We start from the raw sequence: 27,030 nt of genomic DNA, 5'->3' as shown, positions 1-27,030 counted from the left end.
ACGCGTTATTATCAACAGTCCTCGAAGGCACCATGGGTTGTTTTCTTTCGGCCCAAGGAAAAAGCTTTGAGAACTCTTGATATTTCAAGAGATTTGCTGCGTAATTATAAGGGCGTCTCGATACATAAAGAGAGACCGGACAAACTGCGTGTAGAAGCACCGACTTTTGATGTGGCCAACAAGATTGTTGACCACGAAGTTTTTAACAGGGAGTATCACATCTAAGGGATGTAGAAGTCGAGAAGTCGAGAAGTGGAGATAGAAGGCGTAGTAACCGACGCGAGTCTGAGTGTCGATGAACTAAAACAAGCGTCGGGTTCCTTCAAAAACTCGATGATTGGAGATCTTGTAAAGATCCTGGATGTTAGAAATCTGCATTCAGCATCTTTGGAAGAAAATAAAAAAGTTTATAAGAAAACCAATTTTCGGTTTTGTCATCTCAAGAATCGGATTCTGATTCTGATGAGGGTCATACTTCGGCTGCACCAGAATCTTCAATAAAGGATGAATCATCAAAATGAAAGCTCTCTTCACCAATGGTGCACCGTAAGAAAGCTAAAATGACCCTCGGAAGATTGTCTAATTCCAAGGGTAATAGTAGCAAAAAAACGAATCCGAAGGCTCCTTCTCAGCCAGTTCCTGGTTGCAGCAAGGATTTTACGTCATTACCCAGAGAAGAGAGAAATAAAAACGCTGCTCCTCGATCTTCTCGTAGAAAATTCGCGTCTAATCGAGGATTGATAGCTTTTTCGGACATTGTGGATTTCATACTAAACACGTTCAAAATTCAAGACCCCCTCAGAAGCCTTATTTCTGCCTTGCTTCCATCTTTAAAGTCTTATCTTAAGCAATTGACTGCTTCATGGCCCCTCCTTGCATCAATCATATCTTTCGATGGATAATTCATCTAACGTAGTAGAAGATATGATCAATGTGCTACAATGGAACTGCCGTAGTCTAGTGCCTAAACTAGACTCGTTCAAATTTTTACTTCAAAATTATGATTGTGATATATTCGCTCTTTCCGAAACATGGCTTTCTTCTGACACAGAACTCAACTTCCACGATTTTAATATTATTCGCCTGGATAGAGATGATTCCTATGGAGGAGTACTTTTAGGGATCAAAACGTGCTACTCTTTCTATAAAATTCCTCTCCCAGCTCTATCAGACGTCGAAATCGTCGCTTGTCAAATAACTGCAAAGAATAAAGAACTCTGCATAGCTTCAGTATACGTTCCCCCGAATACTTCCATTAGCCGTAGTCAACTTTGGAATCTAATTTCGATTCTCTCAACCCCAGTTCTAATTTTGGGTGACATGAACTCCCATGGTACTGGGTGGGGCGATCTTTATGATGACGCTAGGGCGGCTATTTTTTACGATTTATGTGACGATTTCAACTTGACTATCTTGAACACTGGTGAAGTGACACGAATTGCAAAACCTCCGGCTCGGGAAAGCCGACTCGATCTATCTTTGTGCTCAAACTCGCTATCATTAGATTGTCAGTGGAAGGTCATCAATGATCCCCATGGTAGCGATCACTTGCCAATCAATATATCAATCAAGTGTACCCCGCAATCCACTGAACCATCTCGAGTTCCATTTGATCTAACAAGGAACATCGACTGGCAAAAATTTGCAACGGCGGTAACAATCGGTGTCGAATCAATAGATATACTTCCACCATTGGAAGAATATCGATTCTTCGTCGATTTATTGTATAAAAGCTCACTGGAAGCACAAAAAAGAAAAGTTCCAAGTGCTTCATTTAAAACAAAACCAGCCACTCCTGGCTGGGACGATGAATGCACAAAATTGTATTTGAAAAAATCTGATGCTTTCAAAGCTTTTCGCAGACATGGAACATCCACACACTTCGAGGAATATTCAAAGCTTGAAATACAGCTGAAACAATTAGTTAAAGCAAAAAAACGCGGTTACTGGCGCAATTTCATCGAAGGTCTTTCTCGTGAAACCTCAATACGCACCTTGTGGAGGGTAGCTCGCAACATGCGTAACCGCTCATCTACCAACGAGAGTGAAGAATACTCCAACCGATGGATATTCGATTTCGCTAAAAAGGTCTTCAGCAAAGGTCAGAAAAGCAAATGAACTTCACCCTTGGACAGCTGACAACTTCCAGAAATAGTTATATGGGTCTACCCCAAGGCTCATGTCTCAGCCCCCTTCTTTATAATTTTTATGTGAAAGATATTGACAGTTGTTTGGCAGAACAATGCACGCTAAGACAACTTGCAGATGATGGTGTGGTTTCCGTCAGAGGTCCCCATGCCGAAAACTTGCAAAGACCATTGCAAAATTCCCTAGATAACTTGTCTTCTTGGGCAAGGAACTTAGGGATAGAATTCTCGCCGCAGAAAACAGAACTGGTAGTGTTTACTCGAAAGCGGTCCCCAGCCCAATTGCAACTTAAGCTTTTGGGGAGAAACATTACCCAATCATTGACCTTCAAGTACCTTGGTGTCTGGTTTGATTCAAAATGCACTTGGAATACCCACATTACGTATTTGAAGCAAAAATGTCAAAAAAGAGTCAACTTTCTCCGCTCGATTTGCGGCACGTGGTGGGGAGCTCATCCGGGAGATCTCATAACGCTTTATAAAACAACTATTCTATCTATTCTGGAGTATGGCTCTTTCTGCTTTCTCTCAGCAGCTAAAAGTCACCTTCTAAAATTGGAACGAATTCAATATCATTGTCTGCGTATAGCTCTCGGCTGTATGCACTCAACGCATAACATGAGTCTCGAGGTTCTGGCAGGAGTAACTCCTCTACAGAACCGATTCTGGGAACTTTCTCTCAGAATACTGGTGAAATGCGGTATCACGAACACACTTGTGATTGAAAACTTTGATAAAATGCTTCATCTAAATATACAATCTCGGTTTATGAGAATTTATCATCACTATATTTCATCAGATATTTGTCTTCCATCGTTTACTCCAGACCGTGCTCACTTCACCATCAGCAGTTCCTCAATTGAATACGATCTGTCGATGAAACAAGCAATACTTGGGATTTCAGATCAGCTTCGACCAACTTTCATTCCCCGTATTTTTAACCGAAAGTACCAAAAAGTCAAGTGCATGAAAAGATACTTCACTGATGGGTCTCGCCTCAATGGATCCACTGGCTTCGGTGTTTTCAATGAAAATTCAAGCGCCTTCCGTAAACTGCAGGAACCTTGTTCCGTTTATGTTGCTGAGCTGGCAGCAATCGACTTCGCATTGGGGATGATCTCCAACAAGCCTGCAGACCATTACTTCATTTTCTCGGATAGTCTCAGTTCGCTTGAGGCTCTCCAGTCGATGAAAACTAGTAGGCACCCATCTTATTTCCTCACAAAAGTGAGACAGCAGATGAGTGCACTGATCGAAAGATCTTATAAGTTAACCTTTGTTTGGGTCCCCTCTCATTGCTCAATTCCTGGCAATGAGAAGGCGGACACTCTCGCAAAGGTGGGTGCCCAGGAAGGCGAATTGTTTGATAGACAGATTTCATACGATGAATTTTTCCAATTACTGCGTCAGAGTTCCCTCTTGAGTTGGCAAACCGATTGGGACACTGGAATTCTTGGGCGGTGGTTATATTCAATTATTCCAAAGGTTTCTTCGAGAGCGTGGTTCAAAGGTTTGGACTTAAGTCGTGACTTCATTCGTGTAATGAGTAGACTTATGTCCAACCACTACTCGCTAGATGTGCATCTCCACAGAATAAATCTTGTTCAAAGCAATGTCTGTCGGTGTGGAAACGGTTACAATGACATCGATTACGCAGTTTGGCAATGTACGGATAATTACGCAGCCAGAGAGTACCTTTTGAATGCCCTTGAGGTCCAAGGAAGACAACCCTATGTTCCTGTTAGAGACGTGTTGGGAACTCGCGACATCTGCTATATGCAGTTGATCTATATGTTTGTGAAACGGTCTAGTATAAGTATTTAATGCTTTTGTGTTTTTCTTTTTCGTTATTAGTTTGTTTGTCTTGTCCCCCCATCTCACCGTCGCCCACCCTCGACAGCTAGTCGAACACCAGATGCTATCCCTGGTCATTATGCACAATGCTACAGTGCGTGCGACAACCCTCGGTTGAGACAACGATACCTCATATCCATATCCCCAACCTGACCCGTCCCACAAAAATGTTGCCCTTTTAACCTCGAGTAAACCGCGAGTATTCGGTCGAATCCTACTAAACATAGAAATTAGTTGAAACTTATAACATCAAGGTTTGTATAAACAAACCTTGAATTAGCGGCTCCGCAAAGCTTATGCGATTGAGCCTTACAAATAAATGAACTGGATAAAAAAAAAAAACGTTAAAAACTATTTTCACCACAAACTTCAATGGTTTCCATACTAACCGAATCGTAAATTCCCAAAGAATGTCAGAAAACCTCGTACTAGAATTGACGACTTGTTTCTGGATGCATCAAATACGGAGTATGGTGTTATTGTTCTCGCGGAAGCATGGGTGAGTGATAACACGCATTTTGCTTAACTTTTTGGTGATTATTATATGGTGTTTCAGAACTTTCTAGACTCAATTATGACAAGAAAAAATAAGGAAGCGGGGTCCTAATTGCGGTATCGACGATATTTAGCCGCTCAAAAACAGTGGCGCAAGTTAGTGATCTTTTTATTATTCTTTAGTTAAGAGGTTTTCAGTCTCCTGGGCTGGTTCGCCTCTTTATCAACGGCATTGCCGCAAGTTTTGAGATCAAATTATTGCACATAAAATTATTACATAAAAGTTGGACTTCAAATGACACAAAAAATTAAACACATATAAAAACCATTTTTAAAACATAATTTGACAAAAAAAACTTGCTGGACCAGATGGCAAGGATGTCCTCGGATCATGGCTCCAGGCCAGTGGAGAGGAAGCCGTGCCGTTGAAGATGCCGAAGTGTTCTTATTCCCCTCATCGTGGAGGGGAAGAAACAAAGATCTGCTTGACTGATCCATTGTTCAGACACTAAATCTTGGGGCAACCACACAGGGCAAGTTAGTGATTCAGTAGAGTATCTTTGAGTAAATATACATGGATCAGATAGTATCATGGTTGAAAGATCAGTATATTTGGTACCCGAACTTGCGGTTTGACATTCACAAAGCAAATTTCAATAAAATTAGTCGTACTTTTGTTAATTGCGATTGAAAACATCAGTTTAATGCTGCCAGCCTAAAGGTGGCCGTACAATGTTTGCCCGGAGATCAAATATTTTTTATTTTTTGACAGATAAGGTTTGATTTGATATTTATACAAACACTATTTTGTTTGCTACTCTTCAATTTTCAACAGTAGTAAACAATATCAAACACCGAACATGGAAAAAATCAACTGAAATATTCAAGGTAACCTAATCATGTACCGACAGGTTCGAAGAACAGACTGAAAAAATATTTTAGGCATCCAATAATTGAATATTTGCTTGTCGTGTTTTGTGTAGAATATATTTGATCAGTACACGTTGACCAAATTTTATCTGTCAAAAAGAGTCAAATATTTGGCTTCGGTCAAACAGTGTATAGGCACCCTAAGATATGGCACATACAATCGGCTACTCTGCGTAAGGTACGTTGAGTGCAAAAAAGAATGATCTCAAACGTAATCTTAAAAGTATTTGGGTTTTTATGAATGAAATACGCAGAACGAACGCTCTTCCAAAATCTATCTTTTATGATGATTTATATTCTCCAACGTGTGCAAAGCGAATCAAACCATTAGCCTGGCACTAGAAAATGTACCCAGAAATGTGATTGAGATGGGAAGCTTCTCGTTTTCAGTTTTTTTTCAGATTCGTAGAATGAAGTTCTCCTCAACGGAATTCCACCAAAGTGTGCTGAGTCTGCTCCTGCTTTGTTATCAATCATTATCAATATATCACTATTAGAGGGGAAAATTTCGGAAAAATTGAAATTATCAATAATGTTCCTATCCATATAAAGGAGACGAACCTGACGTGTCTACATACCGTGGCTTAACTTCTCTATGCGCTGGGTCCAAGCCATTCGAAATTCTTGTTGGTGGTGTGCTTTTCAAAACATCTCGTCTAATCAACATGTCTTATTCAAATGGAGGTCGATTAATACTAACCTGGCAGATTTTCCATCTTATCGCGTCAGGGCTATTGAGAATGGTGCACTGGCTTGAACGCTGTCTTTGAAGCGATTAGGTGCTTGTTCGCTCCTCACTGGATGGAGTTCCTACTTAGTCAACAGGTCACTCATTGTGAAGCTTGGATCATCGCAGTCCTATACCTTTACGAATTTCTCAGGTGCTCCACAAGGAAGCAGCCTTGGACCATTATTGTTTTCAATTTTCTTTAACGACGTGGGCATACTCATCCCTCCAGGTTGCCGAATTCTTATGCGAATGATTTCTAACTCTGTTCTACTGTTAGATCCACTGAGGATTGTAAAAAACTGCGGTGACTAATTAGTCAGTTTGAAAAATGGTGCTATTCTAATCGTCTGAACATCCAGAAATGTTTTATTATCATCTTCACATGAAAAAATATCTAATTCACCGGGTTTCGATCGAGAGAGTCAGTCTTGGAGTTAATCTGTGTTCACAGTTATCTCTATCACCTGATCTACCACCATATAAAGTACAGATCTGGACTACTACCATATAAGATCCGTTGCCGCCTTTTTGGGATAAAAACTCTGCTTCAAAGACGTAGCTCGGCAAAATCTTTATTTGTCGCAAAAGTATTGCTGAGACAAACGGTTTCCTCCCCCATTTTTGAGCAATTTAATTCAAATGCACTGGCTGTGGTCTTGCGATGAAGGGAATTTCTGCAACTAGAATTTAGACGCTTCGCAAAGTTCGAGTTTCCCGCAAAAGTCGCAAAGTAAACATAACCTACACCTGGGCAGTAATGGGTTAAATAAGTCAAATTTCTTCAAAACGAAACCATGCCCTAATATCTGGCATCTCTGGTCGTGTGTCGGTTTCAGTCAAGGCGCCTAGAAGTAACCTAAGGTGGGCCTACTTGCTAAAACCGCTCTGCAGCCATCTTGGAAGTCTACTGTGTTTTGTTTGTAAACAAACCACAATACGCTTGTGCCCAAGCTCACTCGTGATCAGTCTGTCTCTTTCACACTTCAAGCAAGTAATTCCCCTTCTGCTTTCTTCCGTACTGTTTTCATATACCGCTCCCCTAACCAACTTAGTGACGAAACGGCCTCACCTTAGGATATACTTCTAGGCGCCTTGGGTTTCAGTCGTTTCAGTATATCATTTCCAAGACGGGTCTATGGTACTAGGTTAGGCCGTTTCGTCACTAAGATGGTTAGGGGAGCGGTATATGAAAACAGTACGGAAGAAAGCAGAAGGGGAATTACTTGCTTGAAGTGTGAAAGAGACAGACTGATCACGAGTGAGCTTGGGCACAAGCGTATTGTGGTTTGTTTACAAACAAAACACAGTAGACTTCCAAGATGGCTGCAGAGCGGTTTTAGCATATTGGCCCACCTTTGGATATACTTCTAGGCGCCTTGATCATTTCTATTCTGTCAATTTCGATAGTCTATGCTATTTCTAGTCGAATATCTTTTGATGAATGTGTCGCTTTGTCAGAATTTGCCTGGATTATTTTTAGCGGGGTTTCCGAACTTTTATTTCGATTTCTATTTATTTCGTTGCTGCGGTAATCAGATGTCTCGTTCGATTTCGTTGCCGGTAATCAGTTGCCTGTTCCTCAAACATTACGTTAGCGCTCAAATACAGTACGAATGTTGACAGCTTTTCTGCCGGTTGCGTCTAAATTCACCCACCAAACAGATTGCGATTTTGGTCCGTGTTATGTATCAGTCTAATTTGTATCCAAAAATTTTGCAAATCTGGACGAGTTCAGCGAAACAATGATAACCGCCTCGGAACCTATGGTGATTTGTTATAGTTGTGGCTGTGTGTGAAAAATATTTAATGTGCGTTTTTTAACTGCAGGAATTCATTCCACGGGGTCGCAAGGCGGTGGATGAGCATCCAGGCCCCCTCGTGTTGAAAAAACCGGCAACGGTGCCGTCTGATTTTATCCTGCTACAGCGGATGCAAGATGTGAACATTTCACTTGACGAGTCGCCTTCGGAGTTTTACACGATCAGAGAAATATACAGCGAGCTCGACGACGGCGGTGTTGATATACCGGGCTTCATGCTTGACGCAAACGTGAACACCGAGGAGGAACTGTATGTAAAGGGCAATACTGCCGTCTGGTCGAAAGGCATAAACAGTGACGAGACAGCTCCTCATGTTTGCCTAACGTGTGACAATCCGATTAAGTTTGCTTTCTTTTGTCCTCGGGAGTTCTTGAATTCGGACGATACTAAAGCGAAACCAGATCCGGGTCATGAAAAGTAGATACGCTATACGAAGAACTAATGCACGTTCGTTTCTAATGCAAAATATTTTTATTTTAGTAATACCGACCAGTCCGCTTATACAGGAGTGTGTTTGTTAGACGGAAGCACTTTAAAAGTGTACTGTAGTAATGGCGAAAATTTCATATCGTCTCTTGAATGTCCAATCTCAAACGTATGGATTACAAAGAGTGGAGTGTTATTCGAGAAAGAGCCCTCCAGCACTGTTTTGGAAGCCCATTCGATACAAATGCCTCGACTATTTTCATTGACCCACCCACTAGATGAAATGTGTCCTGTTCTGATAAAAATGAACAATTCGGTCACTTATCTCACTGAAGCAGAATATCGCTTGGTGTTCACTTGCGAGGAGAATAATTTGGTTCTCATGTTCGATGAGAAAGCTGGAAGGCATTTCATCTGTATGCTACGCAAAGCGACCGATGATGAGAAAAATACAGTAGGCTGCGGTAACGATAGTGTATGCTACTCTAGCAGTGCCTTCAATATTAGCACTAGTGCGTCACAACATATGATTTCGGTTACTTCCGCTGCCACGCCACAATCCTTCTACAAAAGTTCCCGTAAGAATATAAAACTGTTTTATTATGAGGTGTCGTGCACAAATTACGTAACGCTAGTAGGAGGGAGGTGGGTCAAGGTTGTGTTACTTAATGTGACATAGTAACCTCTTTCCCGAGAGTCAGCAGGTTCAACACTTCCTTATGATCATGAGGGAACTCACTTGGATGAAAAACTCAAAACAAGGGATCCGGAAGTGGAAAGGAAACATCTCTAGTATACAGGGGAATCATTAGCTGATGTGTGGAATAACCTTGCGATCGATGGATATCCCGTCAAGTAAAATTAGGGAGTCGAATCTAAACCCGAAAAACATTCCCCTAATATTCCCTGATTTCCAATAATTTTTCAGAAAAATTTAAGATGTAGACTAGTAATCAAATTTTCTACTACAGGAAAACCTGTTTTTGTGCGGTTACTTTCTGTACGATTTTTCATTTGCGTGACTGTTTAGGTGCGATTTTATTATTTGTGCGATTAGTTTGTGTTATTCGAGATCCGATGTCATTATAAAATCGTACAAAAAGAGTCGCACAAACGAGAAATCACCCAAAAAGGGACCGCACAAAAACAGGTTTGCTTGAAGTTCTGTAGTTGTAGTTCTTGAAACATTAAAGTAGCTAAAACAATGAATTTTATGAACGTCTGTCGATATCTTCCAATTATTGATTTGTGTGTGATTTGTGATCAAGTTAAACGATGACTGAGAAGTGTCGTAGAAGATAGAAAATTTGATTTATTTACATAGTTTAAATTTATCTTGCAGGATCCTCAAACACTAGTACCAAACGAGTCGTTTTCATTTTGATTCGGATCAATTTCACGAAGCTGTTACAACTTTAACGAAACGATTTTTTTCTTGCAATCTTTCGGCATGCTGATGATTTTTTTTTATTTTTATTTATATTAAATTCATAATACAAAAAACCCAATGAGAACCAATAATGGTTCTCAAAGTATGTATTACTATTGATATCTATAACGAATCTAATTACATAAATGTATTTTACACACTCTTCTGAATTTATGGAATGAGGTTGTTGATTTGATCGTTCGTGGCAGGCTGCTCCATAGCCTTATTGCTCGATGTTTGGAAGAAACTCTTTAAAAATATTTGTTTCGCGTCTAGTAACAATTCATGGGTTCATGGAAGTGATGACGCAATGAAAAGGTTTTCCAAGTATTTTGGGGCATTTCTTTGCATTTTGAAGGTCATAGTGCACGTTCGGAAATCAAAATATTCGATGTAGCTTCAATTGAGCATTGATTTTGAAAATTCTGAGATATGGTCAAACCCATTAAGTCCGTACACAAATCTGGTAACTGAATTAAGAGCCAACTGAAATTAGCGAAAATTTTCGCTCATTGATTTGGCATAAAGTACATCTCCGTACTCAAATAGTGGAATAATTAATTGATATCTTATTTAATATTTATTCTAATTGGTATTGTTCTATAGCGCATTTCATAAAACTTACCTTGAGGTTTTGAAGTTTATTTCAGTAAATACGAACAAAGAATACATTGCGCCACTGCGAACTAAATTCTATGAGTTTAGAAATGATAATTGGCTTGATGAATCGTTGATTGAGTGAATATAGCTCCGGTTCTTCCTCAAAAGCGGAACAGTGATAACTCAATTTGTTCATTTCAGCTTTGAAGTTTAGGTTGTAACTCAAACCATATCCATAAAATTAATTATTGAAACGGTATGTAACCGGAAAACCTTGGATTTGCGAAGTGGCCGTTTGAAAGATCTAGGTTAATCTATTGTATATTATAGGCCAAAAATAATGAAAATACAATGTCACAATCATTCGAATTCTCGAGCGCAAACGAGTCAATGTATTCTAGAGACAGAGATGATTCTCCAGAATTTGAAGTGAAAGTCGCTTTGTTGTTGAATTCATTCTATATACTTGTGGATTTCTGCTTGGAAAAGTTTAATAAAAAACAAGTGAATAACCCCGAGACAAAAGTCTCCGTTGATTACTAAGAACATAAGTAAACAAGTGACACTGATGAAACAGTAAGCGAATGTCACTGAGACGAAAGCCCTTCTTCTTTTGACGATATTTTCGGCCAATAGTTTTTTTCATCCCATTTGTTTATTTATTTAGGCTCATTAGAATTTTTTAGCTATAACTATAACCATTGTTCAGCTGACCGGACAGCGAAGACAGTTGATATGATCATTGTTGTGTTATGTATAGCACAACAGCCTGATATTTTTCTTGCATATGGTTAGAGAGAGGCCAGGATTCAGACACTGAGTCGATCACTTAGTAACCGAACGCGCAACCAATGTGGGTACGAAGACCTCCAATAGTTAGAATTTCATTGAAATAATATATCTCAAAAATTCACATACGCTATCAAATGTCTTCACATATTTCATAATGTCTTCACAAAATCAAAAGTCTTCAAAATGAAGACATGTCTTCAAACCTGGCATCTCTGATGCTGAGTTGTAAATTGTTTGAGTACCACCAAGGTCTGCATCGCATAGTACACTTTTTGACACACTTCATTAGTCTGATCTTCCCTGAGCTACTGTCCATTAAGATGCCTAGGTTTTTCACAATTTCCGAGTAAATAATGTTCTCAGTGTCCATTTTGACAGACGGAGCTCCATGGACATACATGTGTCTTGATTTTAAAATTATAGCTTGAGTCTTACAAGCATTGGGGATTAGTCTATTGTTATTGCTCCAACAAATAATATTTTCAACATCAATGTTGATCATGTTTATAATGTTCGTTAAGTCATTCAGCTTACCTGATAGGTATAACTGGCCTTCGTCGGCATACAAGTGAACCATGCAGTAGTTCATATGGTTAAGCAGATTATTTATGTACATGGAAAATAATAGAAGACCTAAGATCGACCCTTGAGGTACGCCACTTTCGACCTGGACAATATCAGATTTTGTACCGTTGAAGTCAACATATTGAAAGCGGTTCGAAAACTAGCTTGATATTAATGCAACAGCAGATTCATGCAGCATAAAACAGCGTACAAGCTTTTTGCAAAGCAACAGATGATTTATAGAATCAAACGCTTTATTAAAATCAAGCAGCACTAAAACAGTTTACATTTTTTGTTGTCCAGAGCGCGTCGAATATTGTTATCAATTTTAATCAAAGCGCTTGCGGTGCTGCTGTTTTTACGATAGCTTGTTTGAAAGCGACAAAGTAGTCTGCCAACAACAATAATTTCATGCCTACTTGACTGGCCATTGGCAGCAACATCTCAGATGGAAGTGAAACGTTGTAGGTGTAATTTGTAGAATGGTCATTTAAGCAACTTTGCATACTTGAACTCTTCAAAAAAATATAAGACTACTTTTTGATTAGGGGCCAAAGTTTTTCTCTTTTTTTTTACAAAAAAATATAACTCAAAAACTATAATATCTTCAAAATTTTGGTCAAAGAATAGAATGTAGGTTTAAATTGTTTAAATTTTGTTTTGAAAAATACTAAAAAAAATGCTCAATTATTAAAATCAAAGGAACTTTAAAGTTAAAACTCATTTTTCACAAAAATGTTTTTTTAATTCTTAAAAAAACATATAAACAGCCCTTACAATTACCAATAAGTCACCCATACATCGAAAGGAGGGCACTTACACAGGAAAAAAGTTTTCCTAACAAAAATTTTTCATGTTTTCCTTAAAAAATTACTACTAAGAGGCAGTCCACATACAACGTGGACAAAAAAGCACGATTTCAGACTTCCCCTTTCCCCTCCTTGGACAAGCAAGGACATTGAATGTACCTCTCCACTGTTGTCCACGTGGACCATCTTCAATTCTATTCAATTTTAAATTAGTCTTATCATGTTTTCCCACTATGATAACTGATATTGAGTCAAAATTACTACTCCTTCAAAATCTATTTTCCAGAACATTCGTAGTAATCAAGGACAAATACGTTTCCAAAGCAAAAACAAAATCACTATTGACATTGACACTCCGACATTAGGATTGCACTATGAATAATCCTTCTGAAATTAGAAACATTTCTTCGGTAACTTCAAAGGACTTTACAATCATAAAACTGCACAATCAAGCGAGAAAAAAATCTTGTAATCGTAAAATCACATTTGAATCAATAACCTATAATCAAATGACGCTTGAAATAACATCCACAGAAACTTATTTGGAATCATTCAATTTGTTGTTTTAATTGGTAATTATCGAGGTACTATTAAAAAAATGTGTCGAAAGCATTCAAATGAAGAAACAACCAATGGATTGAGGTATACTTTTTTACTGAACTTTGACTGTGAGATGGTAATTCAGCTATTGAAAATTAGAACAAAGAAAACAATATTTTGAATACCTCAAAATTTTCGACGTTGTGATTTCGGTCAAGAAACAACCAATGGATTGAGGTATACTTTTTTACTGAACTTTGACTGTGAGATGGTAATTCAGCTATTGAAAATTAGAACAAAGAAAACAATATTTTGAATACCTCAAATACTCCAATATGAAGAAAAATATTTTCGACGTTGTGATTTCGGTCAAGTTTAATTCCAAATGTAAAGCAGGAAGACTTCGCTTGTTATTTCGACCATGCCATAGATCGTATTGATAGGAGTTTCCTCTTGGCTGTGGTTCAGAAAAATGTAATCTAGTCCCGGATTCAAAGCCCTCTTGAAAAAAACATACGAATGTTGTAAAAGTATGTTCTAATAAACGCAAATCTCACTTCACTTGTAACATCCTAATCTTTCGTTCGGAAGGACAAAGTGATCCTTTCAAAACTGCTCTCCGGTGCTGAGAATACCTAACTTAGCTGTATCAAAGATAACATCGTAACATGGATCCTAAATTTGGGAAATATTCGGGAACAAGGATACTGCCCATCAGAAAAGGAGGACTGAATCTGCTTCTTTTAATAGACAAATGCAAAATTTGGTTTTTAAGCAGGTATTATAGAGAGTTGGATTGCACTCGTTTCGCTAAGCCTTTCTCAAATTATTTGGAAAATTCTCAAAATATTCCGGTCATTTCAATAAGTTATCAACATCCCAAATGTACTGTGCAAATAAAAATGTATCGGCAGTTCGTCATGTCAAATTTACTCTCACGTAGATCTGGACCTAAAACACAGAGTTCAGTTTACGCTCAAATGTGACGTAGCTTAGAATTTGAAAACAATGATTCTCCACCACCAATGGAAGCTTGATCGCTCACCGTTTATGTGAGTTTCATTCAAAATACATATTTCAGTTAAGTCGTTCGATGTCATGGAAAAATATTCGACATAACCATTCTATGAATAAATATGGATTACTCTAAATGGGCGGAAAGTTTAATCATTCTTGAAAATGCAGAACAGATTTCATTTATTATTGAAAACAGATCTGAATGTACTTTTGAAAAAAAATTGTTTAACGTGAACGTAACGGATTCTATAGCCAACTCAAATTGGAACGTTTTTGCAGTTGAGTTATTAACTAAAGAAAAATGAAGAAAAATCGATCAAGTCACTTACACACCTTTCATTCTGAGCTCCTCAATTAGAATTAGCTGTAATTTTTTTCGAAGGAAACATGAAAAAGTTGTGGTTATAAAAACATTTTCCCTACAAAAGTGCCCTTCTTCTAATGTATGGATGTAGAGATATCGGTCAATCGTTCGATTAATTCAAATAATTGAATATCTGCAATTTCAATCGAGTAATTTTGTATCGAATAATGGAAAATCAAAATATGAACAAATCGAATAATTATCACAGTAATAGCAATTAATGAAAAACCACCATTTTTGAAAAAATGCATTGTAAAATTTGTTTAACCGGTGTTTTGTCGAAATTCATCGAATGTGTTAAACCATTTACGGTTGAAGCATAAAAATAATTCCCTGGTGGTGGAGGTGACTGGGAAGAAGAATTCAGCGTCTGCAAGAGTAAAAAGCGGAATTAAAGGAGGTGGCCTCAGTTCCTGTACTAAAGTGGTAGTATGCAAATTCAAAGTGCCAAGGAAAATATACCTTACTAGAGGTCAATGATTCTATAAACATACTTCTTTTGAACTAGTAGTTATAGGGACCAAGCAGAAATTTTTCAAACAAATCTGCTATTCCAACAACATTTGAAAATATGTAATTTTATTTAATGTATTTTTGAAAGTTATAACATTTTTTTTTAATTATAAATTTTGATTACCCGCAGAACAGGTTTTGTGCGATTAATTTTTGTTCAATTCCACATTTATATGACATTTATATGTGATTTTATCATTAAATCGAGACTTGGATCATACAAACCAACAGCACAAACAATAAAATCCCACGAAATCAGTCACACAAATGAGGAATTGCACGAAATGCGATCGAACAAAAACAGGTTTGCCTGTACTGAAAGACAATTATTCGAATGAATCGAATATTTAAAAATGGCCCCACGATTAATCGATAATCGAATAAACGAAAAATTTAGACATCTCTATATGGATGAGTTATTTTTATTTAATAATCCGTTTATTTATACAGGCTCAGTTACATAAGTTTAAAGGAGCCAAACTCTTGACTATATTTCTACTAGCATATATTAACATGTTTCCTTAGTTCTTTGGTTAATAAAATAGGAAACCGATTACTCGCGGTCGACTCGATTTTAGAAGGGTGACACATTTTCATTAGGAAAATGATGGGTTGTAAGGAGATGTGTGTTCACACTCACACTCACATTCACATTCACATTCACATTCTCATTCACACTGACACTTCACACTCAATTCTTAAAACTATTCTTACATCTAATATGTATTTACAATTTAACTTATTCTAAAGTTAGTAGGATGGGAGCCGATAGCTCGTGAAGGACGAAAAGTAGGGGAAAAGGATGTATGAACAATCACACTCGAAGATCGATAGCTTTAAGGAAAACATATATTTGGGACATGTAATCGAAGTCTAACCGAGCCAACACATCTCTCACCGGCACATTGGGCTGCCTTCCTCTAGCCCGAAGGGAGTTTTTCTAAATTCGATCTGGCGACAAGATACAACTCGCACGACCAAACAACGTGTTCGATGTCGTGGTAACCATGGTCACAAACGCAGAGATTGCTGTCTGCAAGATTAAAACGAAAAAGTAGCGCATCTAACGAACAGTGATTGGACATGTGTCGGGAGAAGGTGCGAATAAAGTCCCGACTCAAGTCCAGACTCTTAAACCACGGTTTGAAGCTAACCTTAGTGATAATCGAGTGAAGCCACCGACCCAATTCATTGAAGGCGATTTGACGCTGATAAATGTCGCCTTCAATCGCACCCACCTTTGCTAATGAGTCAGCCCTCTCATTACCCGGAATTGAGCAATGTGAAGGGACCCAGACAAAGGTGATGACATAACAGCGTCTGGATAAAACACTCAAACACTCAACGAAGGGCGTTGGTTTGATCGATTTCGTTCTGGTGTAGTGGCCGATTGGCCACCCCGTACTGGTAGGCCAATCGTCGTGGAAACCGGTAAAATCGTTGAAATCTTCCAAGTAGACCGGCATGTGAGCACTCGCTCCATTGACCAGGAACTGGGTATAGACCATAAAATCGTTTGGAACCTTTTGCAGAAGATTGGATTCCAAAAAAAGCTGGATGAATGGGTGCCACACGAGTTGACGCAAAAAAATCTTTTAGACCGAATCAATGCTTGCGATGCACTGCTGAAAAGGGACGAACTCGACCCATTTTTGAAGAAGATGGTGACTGGTGATAAAAAGTGGATCACGTACGATAACCTAAAGCGAAAAAAGTCGTGGTCGAAGCGCGGTGAGCCGGCCCAAACCATCGCCAAGCCCGGATTGACGGCCAGAAAGGTTTTGTTGTGTGTTTGGTGGGATTGGAAGGGAATCATCGACTATGAGCTGCTCAACTATGGCCAGACCCTCAACTCGGTTCTCTACTGTGAGCAGCTTGACCGTTTGAAGCAGGCGATTGACCAGAAGCGGCCAGAAATGATCAATAGGAATGGTGTTGTTTTCCACCAGGACAACGCTCGGCCTCACACATCTTTGATGACCCGCCAGAAGCTACGGGAGCTCGGATGGGCTGTCCTATTGCACCCACCGTATAGTCCGGACCTGGCTCCAAGTGATTATCATCTCTTCCGGTCCATGCAAAACGCTCTTGGTGATACTAAGTTGGCCTCAAAAGAGGCTTGCAAAAATTGGCTGTCTGAGTTTTTTGCAAATAAGGATAGGGGGTTTTATAAGGGGGATAATAAAGTTGCCTTCTAAATGGCAACAAGTTTGCGAACAAAACGGCGCATATTTGACATAAATTGGATAATTTTAAGTATGAAATACGACAAATTTCAATCAGAAATACGACATTTCTTTTTCCCCAACCCTATATAGCGTTCCGAATCATATTTCGGACGCTTAAGGCATATGATGCAGAAAACAGATCTAAACTTTATGCACAGGTATTATTTGGTAGATATTTTTCATAAATTAGTTCAACATGCTTTCAAGCTTTCTACTTTGGTACCTATTTGATTGAAAACATAATAAAATCATCGAATAAAATGCTTTTCAAATGAAGCGAATAAGAATCAAACTTCGGACACTAAACCAAATTTCGAACAGATTGAATTCAAATTTCGGACACTTTATTTTGTAATTTTATGGACGAAAATTACATTACACTTGATTATATTTTATAGTCAACATCGAAACACTTACCAAGCAATTACAGTAAACTGTTAACGATTATGAGAACTGATGAAACACGGGAGAAATTTAAATATTTATTAACGGGTAAATTCTACGTGCTCACGCTAAGGAAACATCAAACACAAACGATAATGAGTGGTGCTGTTGAATTTTTTCCTACTATGTAATAATTAAAATGTTATTCTCAAATGAAGTGATAGTGAAACCAAGGGATCACTCTAAAGAAGCAATTGTGACATTAAATTTATAGTTATATCATCAGTACATGAAGCATTTTAAGATATAAGAACAAAGTGTCCGAAATATGATTCAGAACGGTAAGATTCATATAATTTTTTGCGAATTAAAAAAAAATATGTTTTTGAGAAAAATGAATTTCAACTTTTAAAATAAATATGTTTTCGGCGTCATTTGAAAAAATTCAAGATTTTGATTCAAGAACAATTTCCTACATTGTAATATTTGACCAAAATTTAGTAGGTATTATAGTTTTTGAGTTATAAATTTTTGTGAAAAAATAAGAAAAAAACCTGGCCTTTTTCAAAAAATAGTCTATTCTTTTTTGAAGACATATCGTAGGCAAAGTTGCCTAAATGACTAATGTCTTTTCACTCATAACGTGTCACTACTATCTGAGATGGTGTCGTCAACTACTAAGGAGAGTTGGCATAACATTCGTCTGCTTCTGTACGTTTTCCTTTTTTTTGTTTCACCGCGAGAGACTTCGCTCCTGCTTCTCGTAGCCGTTTCATTAACTTTCATTCATTGGACGCAATCATTTGATGATTCTTCCCCCCGGTTTTCTTTACTTTCTAGACAAAGAGAATGAGAATTTCGTGTCAGAACCAAGTCAGAAAACCAATTTCATTATAATAAAAATCTCCGAAAACTTATCTGTTTCAAAAATGCTCCGGTCTTCATTTTTCGGATCATTTTGGTGTTTTTTTTTTGAATCCATCCATCCTTGTTTGCACGGTGCAAAATATGCAATCCGAAGCTACCTAAATACAAGCGATTTTCTTCTCCATTTTGAAAATTCAACTGCAGTTCGCGTGAAATGGCCAAGGGGGGAGTAGATGGTCCGGAAACCGCATTCTTAACGTTATGTAATTTGTGTACCACGCCTAACGACTAATTTACTAAAAATCTAACAGTTTTAGCTCGACATAGCGCATCAACGGCTGGTCGGCCGAGTTTGGGTGTCACCATTAGCAGCCCATACGCAAATAGTTTGCATGTAGGACAGATTGGTTCATTCAATTTGAACACTTCCGGTGTAGGCTCAACGAACCGTAGTTTCTTGCAACCACAACACCAATCTATGGGTGCAACACCACTATCGAGACTTCAATCAACCCTGGGAGGTTCCGCTTCACTTCTGGACGTGAGAAAAATTGGCCAGGCCGAGCCGTCGAAACCAATCGTTCCGGAATATTGTTTGGATCACATATGGACCGACCAGGCGAACACGTGGAAGTAAATGGAATCATCTACAGCTGCCGTTCTACGCATAGTTGTCCCATGTCCCAAAATCAGCAACTGAGAAAAACGCAATCAAAGTTTTCTACCATATTTGTCTACCAGAAGCTTCAGGCAGTTCAGTTTCAACGGTTTTATTAGCAGTAATCTGTTGACGTCTTCCGTTTCTGTACCGGGGTGTATATTCAAAATTTCGAAAACGAGAGCGTGACACTTGGAGTCACGTTTGGTGCAAGGTTTTGAACGTTAATACCTCTTTACCGGGTGAACGGAGTAGTATAATAATCACTTCATTCAAAAGATAAAATGTCCAAGATTTATACACATGTTACTTACTGATCCAAAAAATTGTTTCAATAACCTGAAAACTGCTTTGAAAACAGGCTATCAAAATCATCGAATCTGTGTCCGGTGTCCGCTCGAAAATCCATTTAGTCATGATTTCGCTGTTGAAGGAGCATATTCTCGCTGCCAGCCAAAGCAATGCGCTCCCCAATACCGTTCCCGGATGTTGTAGTCTCCAATGCACTGCCCTACTTCCTATTGGGATGCAGTTGACCATTAATCAGCAACGCCCCCTAGTATGTACCCCATATCCTCCGTGGTGCGTCTTCTCGACTCGAGGAATCCAGGATAGAATGGTCACTAGCCGGCTCAATCATCAGCTCGTGTAGAGTTGTCGTGATCGGTAGAATCCTCAGCTCATGGTGAATGATCAGAGGGCTGCACAACCTCGACCCGTGTCATTTGTATCTGTGAAGAGAATGTGTATGTATTGCCGCGACTAAGTAAAAGTTTATCGATCGGATAGGAGGGATATAATACAGGGGTACAACGAAGGGAACACCATTAAACGTTGACATCGGCGTTTCTGAGGAACAGGTATAGATGGAGCAGAAAATCAGGATCACGGCTACCTAAGATATCCCGGACGGGGATATCCGATTGTCTGCCTTGTGCCCTCATGCCTCTGGATAGCTGAGAGCGGGCAGCATGGAACTGGATACACGACCAGACAACATGCTCGATGTCATGGTAGCCATCGCCACAATCACAAAGATTGTTTGCTATGAGCCCAATGCGATAAAGATGGTTGTGGTGATTGGACATAAACCGAGATATCACGCGAATGAAAAAAACGACCACGACCACGTCAAGGCATTCAATCCCTTGAACCATGCACTCTTCGAGACCTTAAGGATAATCGTGCGTAACCAACGACCGAACTCATTTTCACTCCACATGCGCTGCCAACTTACGAGCGTGTGCTGACGAGAAATGTGGACAAATTGATTATGAGCAATTTGTCTTTCAAAAAGTGTGCCTCCGAAGCGCCCATCTTAGCTAGCGAGTCCGCTTTCTCATTCCCCGAAATCGAGCAATGAGAAGGAACCCATGCCAAGGTAATCTTGAATAATGTTTGATCAAAACAAACAATCGTTTCATTCAATCACTGGTCTAATCAATACACTCAAATGATTACTAAGCCAGCGGTAGTCCTACGTTAACCGTACGTTTTCTACGTTTTCTCAATTTTTTTTTAAAAAACAAAAGTTTTTTTTTGGTTTTGCGGAAAATTATGCATAAAGACATCGTTTTATGAAGAAAAATGAAAATTGTCAAAAAAGTGGAACAACTATGCGTAGAACGGCAGTACAACTGTATAAGATTTAACATTTTTCATATTCATCTTACAGGGAATTCAATGAAATGGCTTCACTTGGATTTTTGCACGTGGATCTCATAGAGAATAACTATCTGTGTTATTTGCTACCCCGCACAGAGAAGCTGAGTCTGGTGCGCATTGGTAAAAGCTTATCATCGAGTGCGATTTCCGCAAGCACTTCGTCAGTGCAAATACCCGCCAAGGATGCTGTTTCACTCAAAAGAATGAATATGATTGCCGTTCTGGCTCCCTGCGGAACGCTAATGCTTTACACCGGACCCGTTCACGTTGGGAAAGTACATGTTGGTGGCATACTGAGTAGCTTAGTTACGTCTAGCGCTTTAAGTGCTTCATTTGGATCGTCGCAAGGCTTCCGGCGGAGCAGCTTGCTGCCCTCGGTTCTATCCCAGACAGATACACGATTCGACGAAGAGCTGCATATGTTGTCTCCGGTGCAGCCACTGCATCATGGTCCCAACGTGCTCTCACCCCGAATGACCAATTGTCAGGGTATCAGAGACGGTTCAGGTAATCGGTTAACGTTGTCTTTTGCAAGCGAAAAAATGTTTCGCATATCCCTCCCGGTAATGAGTGAGTCTCATTTGGTGTCTCGCTGCTTGGTAGCCTTACGGGAGACCTTGGAGGAGAGTCTTGCGTTGGATGTTATGATTCGATGGTATGGGACCAGAAATGCGCCCGGATCGAGAGATTTCAACGGCGATCGTGAGTGGAAAATCTTTCGGGAAATGCTTTTCCAGTCCATTGGCAGACCATTTCCGCCAACCAGTGAGCTTGATAGATCTCAAACCAAATCATCGTTCGTTGAACCCAAAAAGAGACGCAAAAGTGAGAATTGTATGGGCAGCGATAATGATTGGGAGTATCTGATGGCGCATAGCGGACAGAAGCACGTGGCGGATGATGCAAAAAAGTCAATCCCGCCTCTGGCTTACGATTCAACCAAACAATTGTTCGTACATTTGCCAAATATTCTGTTCAAACTGCATTTGCTGTATGAGGATATGAAACTTGAACCGCTGTTAGAGAATTATCTCAAAATGTTGGCTGAGTTTCTATACGAACTAACGCTAGATTTAAAGCTGGAAATATTTCAGCTACACTACTTCTTGGATTTTCAACATTTGGCTCATCTCCGATCACACTGTTCCATACGGAATGAAGATAGCAGCAAATTTATGAACGTGTCGAAAGACGACTTCGAGCAGGTACCGAACATCTTTCAATATTTACACACCCTAATAACCAATCCAACGAACGTGAATGTGCCTGTGTATCCCTGCTTTGAAAGAATCAACTGCCAAAGTCGGGATATCATTTTGATTGTAGCCTATCTATATAGAGTGAAAGCACTCGCAAAATGGATAACGGCACAATTAGAATGTCTTCTCGGCTGCACCTACACTCCGAAGACAAACAATATAGAAGAAATAATGGCGAGCAGCGTGCTTCGCGTATTAATCAAAAGAGGTTACAATCGTTCGAACATAGAAAGGCTTCCGATAAGTCTCTATTATTTGATTGCACAGTTTCTCGAAGTCAACCGCAATAAACCACTGAGTTCGTTCAAGTCGGAAGTGTACGAACTCTTGCTAAGGCCAGAATTGTTTGCCCACTCTGTTTTTAACGCTCGCACCCAACCCGTATACAACACAACGAAAAAAACTGTAAACGGGCTAAAAGAACATTCCCTATCGCTGCGGCGAAAACCACCACCGGAAATCATTCCGAAAAATGAAACAAAACAAGACGAAAGCGGCATGGAAAACATGGATACCAAACTGTTGAGGCTGCGATTCCCAGATGACCTAAGGATCAATGACGTAAAAACATTCCTGAACAGTTGTCAGCCCGTTTTGATAGATATTGTACAAGCTCCAAACGTTTCGGACCACGAGTTCATCGAGGAACAGGAGAAACAACTCTATGCGTTGTGCATCCGTACGATGGCTCTCCCCATCGGGCGAGGGATGTTTACTCTCAGAACGAGTCGTCCAACGGCTACCCAAACTCTACCGATTCCGAAACTTTGTCTGACCGGAAAAGAAATCCATCGAGGGGCCACTATTGAGATCCAACAACTCGAGGTTCCCCCGAACATGAGCTTGTGGCCAACGTTCCACAATGGCGTGGCTGCTGGTTTGAGAATCTGCTCCGACACACCCGATATCGATTCCACCTGGATCACATACAACAAGCCAAAGGGAGCTACGGAAATTCCTACTGAACATGCAGGTTTCTTGATGGCACTTGGTCTAAATGGTCATCTAAAAACACTATCCTTCATGAGCATCTACGAATACCTTGTGAAGTGCGATGAAATGACTAGCTTGGGGCTGCTGCTAGGAATTTCGGCCACCCATCGGGGTACAATGGACACGAAAACCACTAAACTTCTTAGTGTGCACATTGAAGCTCTATTGCCTCCAACCGCTGTGGAGTTGGATATTTCACAGAACATCCAAGTGGCTTCGCTGATGGGCATCGGACTTGTCTACCAAGGTACTGCCAAGCGCCACATCGCCGAAGTGCTTCTGCAGGAAATCGGTAGACCTCCGGGCCCAGAAATGGAGAACTATGTGGAACGCGAATCATACGCCCTTACAGCTGGATTGGCGCTGGGTTTGGTTACGTTGGAACAGGGCGAAAAATCGACCGCTTTGAGGGATTTGGATATCCCGGACACCTTGCACTACTACATGGTCGGAGGTAATAAGCGTTCTCTTGTTGGTGCGCAGAAGGAGAAGTACAAGCTTCCCTCATTCCAAATCAAGGAAGGTGACACAGTTAATATTGACGTTACAGCCCCCGGAGCAACTCTTGCCCTCGGACTGATGTATTTCCGTACCGGCAATGAAGCCATCGCCAATTGGATGAAACCGCCCGAAACGACCTATTTACTGGATTTCATAAGACCCGATCTATTGCTGCTTAGGATTGTTGCGAGGAATTTAATTCTCTGGGATGATATTGATGCTTCAACGGAATGGGTTCATGGTCAGATACCTCAGACACTGTCGGAAATAATAAAACAGCGTCTACAAACTGACGACCAACAATATCCAGCCGACCATGAAGCACAGTGTCAGGCATATTGTAACATAGTTTGTGGGGCAGCTATATGTATAGGACTGAAATATGCCGGAACGGGTGAAGAACAAGCCTTCGCGATTCTTAACTATCTGCTCAAATATTTCCTCAAGGTGAGTGGGCGTCCCTTTGGGGACTTTGCCGGAAAACAAACAATAGAAAACTGCACCATCATGATTCTACTGGCGGTGTCGATGGTGATGGCTGGTACCGGAGACATACGAGTGTTACGAATCATAAGAATGCTGCGATCGAGATTCAGTCAATGTCATGTGACGTACGGATCCCACATGGCAATTCATATGGCTTTGGGATTCCTATTTTTGGGCGCAGGTCGGTATACACTGTCACGTTCTGCGGAAGCGATTGCGGCCCTGATTTGCTCCATTTTCCCGAAGTTTCCGATTCACAGCAACGACAACCGATATCATCTGCAAGCGTTCCGTCATCTGTACGTGTTGGCGATTGAACCCAGACTGTTCCTTCCGCGGGATATCGATAGCGGAAAACTGTGCCTCTGCGAGATCCACTATCTTGAGAAAGGAAAGGATACGCCGATTAAAGTGATGGCACCTTGTATGTTGCCAGAACTTCATACACTCGAAAAGGTATATGTTGAGGATAAGAATTATTGGCATATATACTTCGACCGTGAAAATTGGGACATTTTAGAGTAAGTGAACCCGTTGAAACGCGCAAACACGTCAGTATGCTTCATGAAGTGTTTTTTTTCTTTCAGAAATATTCTAAAATCAAGTGGTTGCATCGACATAAAACAGCGAGCAGGCTGTTTGTCGTATTTAGAAGATCCCAACCGTCTCAAGTCGATGTTAACTCAAACATTGACTACGGATAAATACACTTCGTGGAAGATAGATCCCAAGAGTTTGTTGGCCTTTTCAACCGATCAAAGAATCTCGAATCTAGTAAACAAGTTCCTTCTCCTATCGGAACACTGTTCGATAGATGAAGTCGAACCTATATCTACAACTGAGAGGAACATCGCCCAAATGTTGGTTCTACAAACATATGATTGTCTCACTCATGATAAAATGCATGCTCTACCTATCTTTATGGATCTGATGAACGTAAGAAATCATAAATTCAACCATAATCCAAAGATAATATGCTGTTCTCATTCACAGCTCATCATCAACTTCGATTCGTGTAACAATGCGTCAAAACTATGGCAAATTCGAATTTTAACGGCAATCATCACTCGGAGGAAGCCGACCCAGGAAAGCGATCTGCTCGTATCCCAGGATATGCTACAATCGCTGAACGATCGCGTTTGCTCTAGGATGGCAGACACGCTGAAGGAAAACTCTCACCTCATTCTCTCGTATGTCGTTGGAGCATCTCCCGAGCGTACACTTACCGAAATACTGACGGAAGTGTGCGGAGAAGGCAGACAGCGGATCGCCAAGTTGATAGTATTCTACGATTTACCCTTTAAGGTACTCAATAACGAAATTCTCAGGAGATTGGATAAAACAGACTACCTACAGTTCGTTTGGGGATTGAAGAAGCAATACCCAAAACTTCCTTCCCAAACCATATGTTTTATAGCTGAAATCCTTGGTCTTGGTAAAATGTGGGAATCATGAACGACAGTATGTAAAAAAAACTAAGAAATCATATAAATACATTGGCAGGTGATGTATCACTACACTACTAAAATCCTACTAAAAAGATAGTATACGTTTGTTGCCGAAATCCCAGACCTCGAAATTTAAAAAACTGTCTATTGTCTATTAGAGAATTGTCTATTTTGATTGGGAAAATATTTTGTTCACTTCTTAGCCGGACACTATGCCTCAAATTCCGTATAATCTGATTGGGAAGCGATTTAATATTTCCGCATATTGCATAACATTGCCAGATGTCTAAGAAGCTTTTCTGTGTTTTGATCCAACATCTGATGGAGGCGATCTGACGTAGTGGTAACATCCGTACCTCATTCTTCGTCAATTCCTTGTCGGAGCTGGATGTGGTTTTTGCTTCTCCGTTACAAGCATTGTTTCGAAGGTTTTTTTATCCCCTTCAAGTTGAAATAACTGAAACGGGTCTGACGTGCAAAAAATAATAAGTGAAGGAGTTGGCAATTTCAAGAGAATGCCTTCGATGGAAGTCAAAGTTTTGGAGTGTCACCAACTCGGAAAAGTTTCCAATGAAGGAGGAAAAAAGGGATTTACGCCATCCGACTCGTTCCGAGTCACTTTTGCTCTCTCCGCTCTCCCGGACTACGTCATGGTGGAAAAACTGAGGCTACCGGTGCGACTCTTCGTGCAAATGCAAGTCAGTTGGTCACACAGCAGCTTATTGTGCCAACAAGGAGCGCTGTACCACTTGCGGAGAGCAACATGTGGGCGAATCCTGCAATGCGACTAAGTGCATAAGTGTCCATAGTATGGGGGAACCCCACGTGCTTTCAGTTCATGAAACTTACATGAGTCGCTGGGTTAAACCCAAAAAGCGCTCTTTGAAGGAACGCTCGAAGCGCACTTTTGCGGAAATTTTGAAGAGCGCTCCAATGGCCCAACTACAACAATCAATCTCTACACACAATGTCTCCTTCACGGTACCAGTTGATGAAACGGAACCGGACACAGCTAACGAGTGCACACCGTTCATTTTACAAGGGAATTCCCGGCGCAAAAATGTATCCATTCCCAAAGTTCAACGATAAAATCCATCGGTAATACCCCTGTTAATTTGCCTAAAATATCGAGTGCAATGGACAACCAAAATCAGGTTCCTCTTGGTTCCGCGGGAATAGTTCACCTTCGAACGACTCAGCACTTGAGGGGACATCAGAAATCCCAGCTGTCCCTGTTTTTCCGTCCAGTACAACTTTCCAATCGGGATTTATAAAGTTGTTTGACATCGTGTATCAAATCTTCACGTGTTTTAATGTTTCCGGCTCCATCAGATCCATTATCACCGCAATGCTTTCAGACAATGTTGCAGCAATTGATGCAAACATGGCTCCTCCTTGCAATAATTATCTCTCTCGATGGCTAATTTCAACAGTGAGGTCGCAGATATCACTGTTTTGCAGTGGAATTGTCGTAGTCTGTTGGGAACACTGGCAACCGTAACTCAAAAGCA

At 40.1% G+C, this 27,030-nt stretch overlaps 1 protein-coding gene across 2 annotated transcripts; it reads left to right on the top strand.

Moving 5' to 3' along the window:
- Positions 1-7,593: 7,593 nt before the first annotated feature.
- On the top strand, positions 7,594-25,599 carry LOC129775561 (anaphase-promoting complex subunit 1). Of its 2 annotated transcripts, none has more exons than XM_055780437.1 (7): positions 7,594-7,922; positions 7,984-8,393; positions 8,457-8,980; positions 18,821-19,136; positions 20,843-24,592; positions 24,659-25,007; positions 25,065-25,599. In XM_055780437.1, the coding sequence occupies exons 1-7, from the start codon at positions 7,899-7,901 to the stop codon at positions 25,524-25,526; spliced, it is 5,835 nt and encodes a 1,944-aa protein (XP_055636412.1). In that variant the 5' UTR covers positions 7,594-7,898; the 3' UTR covers positions 25,527-25,599. The 2 variants fall into 2 exon arrangements, with proteins under 2 accessions (XP_055636412.1, XP_055636402.1); XM_055780427.1 differs by having other exon boundaries at positions 18,821-19,142.
- Positions 25,600-27,030: the final 1,431 nt, after the last annotated feature.

The sequence above is a fragment of the Toxorhynchites rutilus genome, chromosome 1 (genome assembly GCF_029784135.1).
Source record: "Toxorhynchites rutilus septentrionalis strain SRP chromosome 1, ASM2978413v1, whole genome shotgun sequence".
NCBI classification, from domain to species: domain Eukaryota; kingdom Metazoa; phylum Arthropoda; class Insecta; order Diptera; family Culicidae; genus Toxorhynchites; species Toxorhynchites rutilus.
This window is presented reverse-complemented; position numbering and strand designations above follow the sequence as displayed.

Bases quoted from the DNA above. Each gene is read 5' to 3' on its own strand.
- LOC129775561 (XM_055780427.1), top strand. From the start codon at position 7,899: ATGATAACCGCCTCGGAACCTATG. The intron at 7,923-7,983 runs GTGATTTGTTAT...TTTTAACTGCAG, and splicing joins TAACCGCCTCGGAACCTATG to GAATTCATTCCACGGGGTCG. The intron at 19,143-20,842 runs GTAAATGGAATC...TTCATCTTACAG, and splicing joins GACCAGGCGAACACGTGGAA to GGAATTCAATGAAATGGCTT.